The sequence below is a fragment of the Chiloscyllium punctatum genome, chromosome 37, assembly GCF_047496795.1.
Source record: "Chiloscyllium punctatum isolate Juve2018m chromosome 37, sChiPun1.3, whole genome shotgun sequence".
NCBI lineage: Eukaryota > Metazoa > Chordata > Chondrichthyes > Orectolobiformes > Hemiscylliidae > Chiloscyllium > Chiloscyllium punctatum.
Window position 1 is genome coordinate 64,202,111 of NC_092775.1, and position 14,083 is coordinate 64,216,193.

At 41.4% G+C, this 14,083-nt stretch overlaps 1 protein-coding gene across 4 annotated transcripts in view; it reads right to left on the reverse strand.

Moving 5' to 3' along the window:
- The window catches only part of LOC140463166 (solute carrier family 12 member 5-like), a 1,088,806-nt gene that overhangs the window by 171,880 nt on the left and 902,843 nt on the right, over nt 1-14,083 (reverse strand). For all 4 annotated transcript variants that reach the window (XM_072556937.1, XM_072556936.1, XM_072556940.1 and 1 more), the window contains exon 5: nt 6,532-6,586. In XM_072556937.1, the coding sequence (XP_072413038.1) occupies nt 6,532-6,586 (55 nt within the window). The remainder of the gene's footprint in view (nt 1-6,531; nt 6,587-14,083) is intronic.

Sequence of the window (14,083 nt, forward strand, 5' to 3'; positions counted from 1 at the left end):
GGGCCCAAACGTTCTGGAGCAATATGAGAACTCACTTCTATACACAATAGGTAGTAGAGATTTGGAACTGTCTTCCACAAATGGAAGTTGATGCAGGGTCAGTTGTTTTAAATTTTAAATCTGGGATGGATAATTTTTGTTAAACAAAGGTACTAAGGGATACAGTTGGTACTGTTATGACATGTGTTTTTTCAACACGAGTTGGCTATAATGCAATCGAAAATGTTCGACCATTATTTGTAGAATGTGAGCTTTCCTTACCTGTACTGGTTTTAATAAGATTCGGGTCCCATTGGTTTAAATGGTGCTGCTATTACATGACTTTCTTATAACATGGGATTGCACAGGAATGGAACTATTGTGTAATGTCAGAACAGACTATGTGGGCCAAAGACAGGCATAATGAGTTAGGCCACAGATCAGCTATGACCTCACTGAATGGCGGAACAAGCTCAAGGAGCTAAATTGCTTACTCCTGCTCCAATATTCCTATCCCTCAATAGAACCATCAAAATATGATGTGATCATTACCACGCTTTGGATCATGGACTCCTCTTGCGAGACATTGGCTGCCATGTTTCCTTATTACAGCAGCAGCTAGATTTTAAAACTGCTTGGTTGTACACGGAGGATGTTTTGAGTTCAAGAAAGATCCTATGCAAATATACTCTTTACTTTGAACTCTATAGTCAGTAAGAGGTTTGACTTATGGTCTAAGTATAAGAAAATGACTGATGATACAAAAATATGTCCTTTATATTTTTCAATGCCAACAACTTCTCTAAGAGTAAAAGCTGTACAGTTAGAGAGGATTTTCTTGCACATTTGAAAGTATGTGTCCTCAGCTCACCAAGAAATAACAGCCAAAACATATATTAAGGATGCAATATAAATGTAATTAAATGTCACATGGTGCTTCACAGAAGCATTACGAAGAAAATATGGCAGCAAGTCACGTAAGAGAATATAAGGTCAGGTGACCGAAAGCTGAGTAGGTTTTGAGGATTGTCTAAAATAAGGAAGGCAAGATATTTAGATAATCAGATGTTTGTTCAAAAAGACTACCTGCCTGGTAGCTGGACATCAGAAAGAAATGCATGAGAGAACAGAATCGAAAGCACATTTGCATGACTGCTAAAATTGAATTCACACCATGACAGTGAAGTTATAGTATGAAAATAGAACTCTTCTCTTCCCCAGTTTTCTTGACCAGGGTTAGTAAATGTTGAGCCAAGGGAAAGGACACTTACATTTTGTTGTACTCATCTTGTTTTCAGATAAAAATTAAAATTGGGGATACAAATTTTGGCTCATCATCTAAACCATGTAGCTCCTCTTTCCTGTTGCTGATTTGCCTGACTTTTAATCTTGTAGGTTGTTCTTTGAGTGTTGCACATCCAGGGTATACGCTGTTGAGCTGTAATTCCAGTTTTTGGACACTGTTGCAAAACTGGTCACCAACTGGACAAATATTTCAGCACACATGCTTTGTCCAGTTATTCAGGGACAGCTGAAGCCTATGCATTAAGGCAGGTAAATTATTTTACTCTGAATTCTCAAGGATCAGGTATCCTCCCATTCAACTCTGGTAACAACTCCCTCTTCATCACAATTTCCCAGGACCAACCTGTGGATTGACCCAATATCAGTCCAGCCAGAATTCCTAAGGTTCCACAGTGAGCTACAGTGGGGAACGTGATTGCTACCTGTAGCTTACTGGGCACAGTCAGGTGAGGACCAGTTATATTTGACTTGTGCAGCATCATTTTTGCTTCGGTATATATTACAATCTTCCTTGCACTTGACAGATGGAGGTGGTGGTAGGAGGGGAGTGGAGGGAAATATTTCCCCAAATATGCCACAAGAGAACAATTTTTAATTTCTCAGCGTTGCTCAATAACATGACAGACAGTTAAAAGAAACTGCTTAATAAAACTACTTTACATATTAAAGTGAGCCCTTTGATAATTTGTTCACAATCTTTTGTTGCCTTCCTATTCACTTTTCACAGTTGGCTAATACTAGATTGTAATTCCAGGCTGCACCAACAAGAGGACCAATTTGGAAAGTACAGCAATGAATATATAACATCAGAAATGCAACACCAAATTAAATCATGATAGCCATTTGGATCATAGCACATGCAGAATGCTACAGAGATTTCTCAGAATTCAGACTGATTCAAAATCCTATATTTACATCTGAATTAGATTTCAACAACAGCAATCATCAATTTCATAATCCATTCTCAAATCTCTATGACATCTCTAAAGCTCTCTAGACAATTACAATTACAATGATAGATGCTCATAGAATAAGGCCCGAACACATCTGGCTTGAAATCAAAAGCAAGTGACATTTGCTTTGAGTTGCTTTCTGAAGCAGCACTAATGCAGAAAATCAGATTACTTTGGTAACAGACCTAAAGGAGCCTGTACTTCAAAGTGCAGGAGCTCCGGTAATTTGTATCCATGTGCAACACTTTCAGGTTACATATATTCATCTCTTCTGTGTCCAAAGCACAACATTTCCAATTTATATGACTTAAACTTTGAACCAGGCAGCATTGTTTCCAGCCTTAAGGTTTGGAAACAACTGAAACCATAATCCAGACTTTACACTGGATTGCATTGATTATATTACACAGAAATAGCTCATTTGGCCCAACTAGTCACAAGAAATATGAATGTATTTGAAACGAGTTGTAGTCTAGACTTCTAACTAGAGAGTGGTAGGTAAATAGTTATTTTTTTTATCAAAGGCTGTTTGTGCTATGTGACTGAATACTTTTAAAAAGATTTCAGAATGAACATCTCATTAACAAAAGAAGTCAAGAACCTAAGGATATGTATCGGCAAAGATAACAAAAAGGTCAATGGAACATAGTGACTTCTTTTTACCTGGGACCATAAACACAGTGTCTATTGTTGGTTTGCAAAGTACTAATTGTAATAGAATTGTACAGTCATACAACATGGAATCAGATACTTTTGTTCAACTCATTCATGCTGACTAAGCTTCCCAAATGAAACTAATCCCATTTGTCTGCGCTAATCTCTCTAACCGTTCCCTGTTCATGTACCTGTCCAAATGTCACTTCCTCTGGCAGTTCATTCCACATCCAAATCACTCTCTGTGTGAAAAAAGGTGCACTTCAAGATTTAAACATTTTCTAGGAAAAATGTCCTTTGCTATTCACCTTACTATGCTTCTAATGATTTAATAAACCTTTATAAGGTCACCCCACAATCTCCTTTGCTCCAGTGAAACAAGTCCCAGCCTATCCTTATAACTCAAACCTACTAGTCCTGGCAAAATCCTTTCTGAACCCGCTCAATGTAAGAGTTTTTAAAAATTCATTCACACAATGAGGGCAATAGTGGCTAGGCCAACAGTCATTGCCAGAGAGCAGTTCAGAGTCAGCCATATTGCTGTGGACCTGGAATCACAAGTAGGGCAGACCAGGTAAGGAGGACAATTGACTTCCTTAAAGGAATTTAGTGAATTAGATGGACTTTTACAACAATTGACAAATCTTAATTCCAGATTTTTATTGAATTCAAATTCCACCATCTGTCATGGCAGGATTTGAACCCAGGTCCCAAGAGCATTACTTGGATCCCTCGATTAACAATCCAGTGATAATACTATTGGGCTATCACCTCACACATAATAGCCTTCTTATAGCAGGGTGACAAGAACTGTAGACAGTACTCCAAAGTGGCTTTACCAACATCCTGTACAACCTCAACATGATGTCCCAAATCCTATACTCAATTGTCTGAACAATGAAGGCAAGTGTGCTAAATGCCTTTCTAAACACCCTGTTGACCTGTAATGCAACTCTTTAAGAACTGTGTACCTGAACTGCTAGGTCTCTCAGTTCAACAACATTGCCCAGGGCCCAACTGTTAATGTATAAGTCCTGCGCTTGTTCGCTTCACCAAAATGCAACACCTCACACTTATCCAAATTAAGGCCCATCTGCCCCTCCTCAGCCCATTGTTTGAATTGAGATGAGAGAATTGTAATTTACAATTTGAAACATTAGGAAATATTCTCTGTTTGAACCTTTTCTCTGTGTCACCTCCTTTCACAGGGTGGCACAGTGGCTCAGTGGTTAGCACTGCTGCCTCACAACACCAGGGTCCCAGGTTCAATTCCAGCCTTGGGCAGCTGTCTGTGTGGGGTTTGCACATTCTCCCCATGTCCAGGTGCTCTGGTTTAATCCCACAGTCCAAAGATGTGTAGGTCAGGTGAATTGGCCATGCTAAATTGCCTATAGGTTAGGTGTGTTAGTCAGAGGGTGGTGGGTTACTCTTTGGAGGGTCAGGGTGTTGTTGGGCCGAAGGGCCTGTTTCCATGCTGTAGGGAATCTAATCTAATAACTTGTCCAAAGGAGTTTGAGAACAACTATTTTGTCCAGGTTTTCTTGGTCTACACAGTGATACCAGAAACCTCCTGCTCAGTTACTTCAAACAGTGCCACAGTCATAAACTGGGGGTCTATGCAACAACAAAGGTGGATTCACATTTGAAATTCTTAGGAAACCTGAAATAAGTGGGAGTCGGAAAAGATCATACCACGGAGAAAGCCAATAGGTCCTGTGTATCTATGCTAGCCCCTTTGAAAGAGCTATCTAATTAATTCATTTCCCCAGTGTCGTTTGATATAGCCCAGCAAATCTTTGGCTTTCAGAACCTCCCAATTCTCTATGGGAAGTTACTATTGAATTTGTTTTGATTACCAATTCAGGATAATGCATTCCAGTCATCTTTACTGTGTATCTTCTGGCTACTGACCCACTTCTCAAATTGAACAATTTTCATTTACCCCAGCCAAACATCTCATAATTCCGAACACCTGTAATAAATCTCCACTAAACACTCCCTCCTCTAAGGAGGTAAGTAGACTGATTCCTAGTTCTTTCTTGCCACATATTTGAAATTCTGCATCCCTGATATTATTCTGGCAAATCTCCTCCATACCATCTCCAAATAAATTATACCTCAGTTGAATTAACCTCTTTCTGCATGATACTTCAACAGTTAAATCAGATGAAAAAAAATGATATTAAGTGTTTGATGCAACAGCACGGAAACAACTATCCCATGTAAATAGATCCTTTCTTTAAGGAGAAATTTAGAACAGTGGTTATGTCACTTGACTAGTCATCCAGAGGACCAGGTTAATATTTTGGGAATCTTGACTGAAATACCACCAAGGTACATGGTTAAATTTAATTTAACAAAATCTGGAATTAAGAGCTTCTGCCTAATGATGACCATGTCTATTGTCCACAAAAATCCCAATCTGGTTCACAGATGTAGAAGGAAATCTACCATCCTTAAATGGCAGTGGTGAGCTGTCTTCTTGAATTACTGTGGTCCTTGGGTTGCAGGAACGCCGAGTGGTGTGAAGGAGGGAGATCCAGGATTTTGACTCAAAGACACTGACGGAACAGTGGTATATTTCCCCTCTCAGAATGGTGACAGCTTGGAAGGAAACTTGCAGATGGTGGTGTTCCTTGCATCTGCAGCCTTTGTCCTTCAAGGTAGTGGAGATCACAGTTTGGGAACATGTTGAGGAGGAGCCTTGTTAAGCTATGCAATACATCTTGTCAATGGTGTACATTGCTGCCAATCATGACAGTGGTAAAGCTATTAAAAATAAAGGGGTGATGGTTGGAGATGAAACCAGGCCCAGGGACAGAAATCACAGAATCTGGTGCTCAGCCTCTAACACAAACACTGCTTCTACATCCTCAAACTGAGCACAGAGCTGCTGCCTCCAACCCAAGCACAGATGCTCCCCCTACAGCCTCAGTCCCAGAATATTAGGCCCTGATGTAACCCTGGGCATTGGATGGACCTTTATTTGGAACTATATAGCTGTTCTTTCACTGCTGCTGGGTCAAAATCCTGCAACTCTCCTCTTAACAGCATTGTGTATGCATTTACATCCCATGGGGACTGGAGCGATTCAAGACAGCAACTCAGTACCTTCTTCTCAAAGACATTTAAGCAACAGGCAATAGATGAGTATTGAACCAGCAATGCTGCCATGCCATGAATAAATAAATAAAACCTGTTGTCACAATTTCCAAGGTCAGACATGAGCTGTTCCCTGTAGATTGAGTTGAAACAGAGGACGCTGAAGGAACATCAACCATTCCAAGAAATATTACTGAAAGAGTAATAAGTGAGATACCTCACATCCTGATTTTCTTGCATATTGTCTAATGCTTGGAGGTTAATGAAGAAGTGGATGAAATGATGTTGCACTGTTACAAAGTTAATTCTCAAAGTAATGCTCTATGATCACAATGAATTCTGTAGCTTGCATTTGTCAGTGATTCAAATTTGATTTAAATCAACGGCCGAAGGGGAAGTAGGGCAAGAGATTCTACATATAATGCTCATACATAATTCATACACTTTGAAACATCTCCCTACTTTTAGATGTTCAATCGTGGATCCTCCTATTAATTCCTCAATGTCAGTTCACAACTGTAAACAGAGGTATACATACCTGGTACAACACCATTGGTAGCGATTGCACTCATCGAGATTGCTGTTAACATGGTCTGAAAAAGAAATGAAGACATACAGTCAAAAGAGGGAATGATGTTTAATTTGAAGATTGATCTATAGAAAACACATCTCAAAATTAGCTGTTTAATTGTTCATTCATCATTGGGCTCTAAGAAACTTATAAAGAGTAGATAACAAAACCATGAGGTTGACTATCAATCCAGAGTCAGAATTCAACACTAAGATAATTCCCAGTTCTGACACCATGCGTCACTGCATCACTCATTTGACAGGATGAGAATACTCATTTCAAGTCATTAGCAAACTTCGTTTTCAATTATTATTCTCAAACATGACCAGGAGGCAGGCGCTGCCCACTGAGCATGAGTTGCAAAAACTGATGGCAACCATCTTGGGGTCTGCTGTTGCCTGAAGAAGAAAGCAGACAACACCTCAGTGTGCCAAGAGCTTACCATGCTCAATAGTGGATAAAGCATCAAGTGAAAGGACCTAAACTCAATGTGAGGCAAAATCCCCTCTTACCAAGAATTTCTCTTCATTAAATGCTCTCTCTGCATCAGCAGCCATGCACCAATGTGCATCAGTCTATTTGCATTTTGAGGTTTACAAATTGAAAATCAACTTTTCACCATCCCTGGCCCTACAAAAAACTTGACAAGGGCCTTAACAGTCATAATAGGATGCATGTAAGTTCTTATAGTATACATGGATGTAATCCTTGTGACCAGGAGCTTTATCCTGCCTCCAATGTTGGTATATCTTTTTGATTTGTTAGTCAAGGACAGTGTTACATATAGGATGTCTGAAAGCTCGTCTACTGAGGTAGTATGGGCTGAGATTAGAAATGGGAAAGGAGAGGTCACCCTGTTGGGAATTTTCTATAGGCATCCGAATAATTCCAGAGATATAGAGGAAAGGATTGCAAAGATGATTCTAGATAGGAGCGAAGTTAACAGCATAGTTATTATGTGGGATTTTAACTTTCCAAGTATTGACTGGAAACACTATTGTTTGAGTACTTTAGATGGGTCCATTTTTGTCCAATGTGTTCAGGAGGGATTCCTGACACAGTATGTAGACAGGCCATCAAGAGGTGAGGCCACGCTGGATTTGGTACTGGGTAATGAACCAGGCCAGGTGTTAGATTTGGAGATAGGTGAGCACTTTGGTAATAGTGAACACAATTTGGTTATGTTTACTTTAGTGATGGAAAGGGATAGGTTTATATCACAAGGCAAGAGTTATGGCTGGGAAAATGGCAATTATAATGCGGTTAGGCAAGATTTACGATGCAAAGGATGGGGAAAGAAACTGCAGGGGATGGGCACAATTGAAATGTGGAGCGTGTTCAAGGAACAGTTACTGCATGTCCTTGATAAGTATGTACCTGTCAAGCAGAGAGGAAGTGGTCGAGTGAGGAAACTGTGGTTTAATAAAGAAGTTGAATCTCTTGTCAAGAGGAAGAAGAAGGTTTATGAAAAGATGAGACATTAAGGCTCAGTTAGGGCACTTGTGAGTTACAAGTTAGCCAGGAAGGACCTAAAGAGAGTGTGAATAAGAGCCAGGAGGGGACATGAGAATTCTTTGGCAGGTAGGAACCCTTATGTTTTCTATAGGAATGCCAGGAATAAAAGAATGACTAGGATAAGAGTAGGGCCAGTCAAGGACAGCAGTGGGAAATTGTGTGTGGAATCTGAGGAGACAGGGGAAGCACTAAATGAACATTTTTCATCAGTATTCACACAGAAAAAAGACAATGTTGTCGAGGAGAATACTGAGATATGGGCTATTAGACTAGATAGGATTGAGGTTAGTAAGGAGGAGGTGTTAGCAATTCTGGCAACTGTGAAAATAGATAAGTCCCCTGGGCCACATGAGACTTATCCTAGGATTTTCTGGGAAGCTAGGGAGGAGATTGCAGAGCCTTTGGTTTTGATCTTTTTGTCACCATTGTCTCCAGGAATAGAGGCAGAATACTGTAGGATTGAAAATGTTATCCCCTTGTTCTAGAAGGGGAGTAGAGACAACCCTGGTAATTATAGACCAGTGAGCCTTACTTCTGTTGTGGGCAAGGTTTTGGTAAGGATTATAATCATCGAGAAAGGAATAATATGATTAGGGATAGTCAACATGGTTTACTGAAGGGTAGGACATGCTTCACAAACCTTATTGAGTTTTTTGGGAATGTGACCAAACAGGTGGATGAGGGGAAAACAGTTATGTGGTGTATCTGGATTTCAGTAAAGCGTTTGATAAGGTTCCCCATGGTAAGCTATTATAGAAAACACGGAGGCATGGGATTGAGGGTGATTTAGCGGTTTGGATCAGAAATTGGCTAGGTGTAAGAAGACATGATTTGGAGATGCCGGTGTTGGACTGGGATGTACAAAGTTAAAAATCACACAACACCAGGTTATAGTCCAACAGGTTTACTTGGAAGCACTAGCTTTTGAAGCCCTGTTCCTTCATCAGGTAGTTGTGGAGTACACAATTGTAAGACACAGAATTTACAGAAAAAGTTTACAGTGTGATGTAACTGAAATTATACATTGAAAACATCTTGATAGTTTGTTAAGTCTCTCATCTGTTAGAATGACCATGATAGTATCACTTCTTTCATATGTAAATCACAAAACCTTTTTAAAAGTTACATTCTCAGGGTAACATTCTCAGGTACCCATAGGGAGGGCCTCAACCAGGACCTTGGGTTCATGTCTCACTACAGGTGACCACCATTGCACTACACATACATACACACGCACACACAGTCTATACACTGTGGTCTATGGTCTATACACACAGACACTCACATTCCCACACTAACACAGACACTCTCTCACAGACTTAGACCCCTTTACACTCACACAGACACACATACATTCTCTCTCACAGACACCCACAACTCCCCTCCACACATTTCCCACCCCCCCCACACACACACACACACACACACACAAACACACACACAGTTTGAGGGGGATCTGCCTCTGGAGGTAGTATGGGCTGAAGTCAGAAATAGGAAAGGTGCAGTCACCTTGTTGGGTGTTTACTATAGGCCCCCCAATAGCAGCAGAGATGTGGAGAAACAGATTGGGAAACAGATTTTGGAAAGGTGCAGAAGCCACAGGGTCATAGTCATGGGCGACTTCAACTTCCCAAATATTGATTGGAAGCTCTTTAGATCAAGTAGATTGGATGGGGCGGTGTTTGTGCAGTGTGTCCAGGAAGCTTTTCTAACGCAGTATGTAGATTGTCCAACCAGAGGGGAGGCCATATTGGATTTGGTACTCGGTAATGAACCGGGACAAGTGATGGGCTTGTTAGTGGGTGAACATTTTGGTGATGGTGACCACAATTCTGTGACTTTCACCTTGGTTATGGAGAGAGATAGGTGCGCACAACAAGGTAGATTTTACAATTGGGGGAAGGGAAATTACGATGCTGTAAGACAGGATTTGAGAAACATACGTTGGGAGCAAAGGCTGTCAGGGAAGGGTGTGTTGGAAATGTGGAACTTTTTCAAAGAGCAGATACGACGTGTCCTTGATATGTATGTACCTATCAGGCAGGAAAGAAATGGTTGTGTCAGGGAGCCTTGGTTGACGAGGGAGGTTGAATGTCTAGTAAAGAGGAAGAAGGAGGCTTACATAAGGTTGAGGAAACAGGGTTCAGACAGAGCAGTGGAGGGATACAGGATAGCCAGAAGGGACCTGAAGAAAGGGATTAGGAGAGCTAAGAGAGGGCATGAAAAATCCTTGGCGGATAGGATCAAGGATAACCCCAAGGCATTTTATGCGTATGTGAGAAACCTAAGAATGACGAGAACGAGGGTAGGTCCGATCAAGGACAGTAGTGGGAGACTGTGTATTGAGTCGGAAGAGATAGGAGAGGTCTTGAACAAGTACTTCTCTTCAGTATTTACGAACGAGAGGGACCGTATTGTTGAAGAGGAGAGTGTGAAACGGACTGTTAAGCTAGAAGAGATACCTGTTAGGAAGGAAGATGTGTTGGACATTTTGAACAACTTGAGGATAGACAAGTCCCCCGGGCCTGACGGGATATATCCTAGGATTATGTGGGAAGCAAGAGAGGAAATTGCAGTACCGTTTGCAATGATCTTCTCGTCTTCACTGGCAACGGGGGTGGTACCAGGGGACTGGAGAGTAGCGAATGTTGTGCCCCTGTTCAAAAAAGGGAATAGGGATAAACCCGGGAATTACAGGCCAGTTAGTCTTACTTCTGTGGTAGGCAAAGTAATGGAAAGGGTACTGAGGGATAGGATTTACGAGTATCTGGAAAGACACTGCTTGATTAGGGACAGCCAGCACGGATTTGTGAAGGGTAGGTCTTGCCTTACAAGTCTTATTGAATTCTTCGAGGAGGTGACCAAGCATGTGGATGAGGGTAGAGCAGTGGATGTAGTGTACATGGATTTTAGTAAGGCATTTGATAAGGTTCCCCATGGTAGGCTTATGCGGAAAGTCAGGAGGCATGGGATAGAGGGAAATTTGGCCAATTGGATAGAAAACTGGCTAACCGGTCGAAGGCAGAGAGTGGTGGTAGATGGTAAATATTCAGCCTGGAGCCCAGTTACAAGTGGAGTTCTGCAGGGATCAGTTATGGGTCCTCTGCTGTTTGTAATTTTTATTAATGACTTAGATGAGGGAGTCGAAGGGTGGGTCAGTAAATTTGCAGATGATACGAAGATAGGTGGAGTTGTGGACAGTGAGGAGGGCTGTTGTCAGCTGCAGAGGGACTTAGATATGATGCAGAGCTGGGCTGAGGAGTGGCAGATGGACTTCAACCCTGCCAAGTGTGAGGTTGTCCATTTTGGAAGAACAAATAAGAATGCGGAATACAGGGTTAATGGTAGGGTTCTTAGTCAGGTGGAGGAACAGCGGGATCTTGGGGTCTATGCACATAGATCTTTGAAGGTTGCCACTCAGGTGGATAGAGTTTGTAAGAAGGCCTATGGAGTATTATCGTTCATTAGCAGAGGGATTGAATTCAAGAGTCGTGAAGTGATGTTGCAGCTGTACAGGACTTTGGTTAGGCCACAGTTGGAGTACTGTGTGCAGTTCTGGTCGCCTCACTTTAGGAAAGATGTGGAAGCTTTGGAGAGGGTGCAGAGAAGATTTACCAGGATGTTGCCTGGAATGGAGAGTAGGTCGTACGAGGATAGGTTGAGAGTTCTCGGCCTTTTCTCGTTGGAACGGCGAAGGATGAGGGGTGACTTGATAGAGGTTTATAAGATGATCAGAGGAATAGATAGAGTAGACAGTCAGAAACTTTTTCCCCGGGTACAACAGAGTGTTACAAGGGGACATAAATTTAAGGTGAAGGGTGGAAGGTATAGGGGAGATGTCAGGGGTGGGTTCTTTACCCAGAGAGTGGTGGGGGCATGGAATGCGCTGCCTGTGGGAGTGGTAGAGTCAGAATCATTGGCGACCTTTAAGCGGCATTTGGATAGGTACATGGATGGGTGCTTAATCTAGGTTAGAAGTTCGGCACAACATTGTGGGCCGAAGGGCCTGTTCTGTGCTGTATTGTTCTATGTTCTATGTTCTATGTTCTATATATGTTTGTGGGGTGAATTTGTACTTGCAGAGTTACATTGTACTTTGCTCAAAAACAGCATGAATTCATGTAAAACTCTGTCAACTCTCTTCTTAGATTAGAATTCGTCTAAACATTGTGGCACAGACAACAGAACATGGGGGCTAACACTTTCAACATACTATCTGGCTGACACCAATTGTTACAGCTAACCTGAGAATGTAGTTTTAAAAATAAATGCCATTTACATATGAAAGAAGTGAAACTATCATGGTCATTCTAACAGATGAGAGACTTAACAAACAATCAAGGTATCTTTCATTGTATAATTTCAGTTACATCACACTATAAACATTTGCTAGAAGTTCTGTGTCTTACAATTGTGTCCTCCACAACCACCTGATGAAGGAGCAGTGCTCCGAAAGCTAGTGCTTCCAATTAAACCTGGTGGACTATAACCTGGCGTTGTGTGATTTTTAACTTTGTAAGAAGACATAGGGTGTTGGTTGATGGGAAATATTCGTCCTATAGTTCAGTTACTAACGGTGTACCGCAAGGATGTGTTTTGGGGCCATTGCTGTTTGTTATTTTTATCAATGACCTGAGCGAGGGCGTAGAAGGATTTGAAGATGACACCAAAGTTGGTGGAGATCTGGATAGTCTGGAAGGCTGTTGCAGGTTACAGAGGGACATAGATAAGCTGCAGAGCCTAGCTGAGAGGTGGCAAATGGAGTTTAATGCGGAAAAGTGTGAAGTGATTCACTTTGGAAGAAGTAACAGGAATACAGAGTACTGGGCTAATGGTAAGATTCTTGGTAGTGTGGATGAGCAGAGAGACCTTGGTGTCCACATGCATAGATCCCTGAAAGTTGCCACCTAGGTTGTTTGGGTTCTTAAGAAAGTATATATGTGTTAGCTATTGTGGTTCTGTTCGCCGAGCTGGGAATTTGTGTTGCAGACGTTTCGTCCCCTGTCTAGGTGACATCCTCAGTGCTTGGGAGCCTCCTGTGAAGCGCTTCTGTGATCTTTCCTCCGGCATTTGTAGTGGTTTGAATCTGTCGCTTCCGGTTGTCAGCTTTTATTAGGAGAGGGATTGAGTTTCAGAGCCATGAGGTCATGCTGCAGCTGTACAAAACTCTGGTGCAGAATATTATGTACTTTTCTGGTCGCTGCAGTATAGGAAGGATGTGGAAGCATTGGAAAGGGTCCAGAGCAGATTTACTAGGATGATGCCTGGTATGAAGGGAAGGTCTTATGAGGAATGTTTTGGGGACTTGAGGCTGTTTTTGTTAGAGAGGAGAAGGTTAAGAGTTGACTTAATAGAAGCATACAAGGTGATCAGAGGATTAGATCGTGTGGACAGTGAGAGTCCTTTTCCTCGGATGGCGATGGCTAGCACGAGGGGACACAGCTTTAAATTGAGGGGTGATAGACAAAGGATGAATGTCGGAAGTAGGTTCATTACTCAGAGAGTGGTGAGGTTGTGGAATGCCCTGCCTGCAATAGTAGTCGACTCGCCAACTTTCAGGGCATTTAAATGGTCATTGGATAGGCATATGGATGGTAATGGAATAGTGTAGGTTAGATGAGTTTTAAATTGGTTCCACCGGTCAGTGCAAAATTGAGGGCTGAAGGGCCTGTACTGTGCTGTAATGGTCAATGTTCTATGTTCTAAGATTTGTTTTTCAAAAATCATGCCATCATGTAAGGCTGTTTAAAGTAAATACTTAGGTAAAGTAACAATTTCATATTTTTGCCATTTTATCTGTGGGTTCAGTTTGTGTGTCCTTATGGTCTTATCTTGATTTTTCTTTAATTATTGTCTAAATTATTTGTTCATTTTTATTTCTTGAGAATTTCAGGTTGTTAGATAAACATTAACATCTCTAGATAATGTAATTTTGCTGTTTTCTTTGCTTATTTATTTTCTTTCCTGACCTCCTCATATTTCATTTTGTTATTCTCTTCTCTAA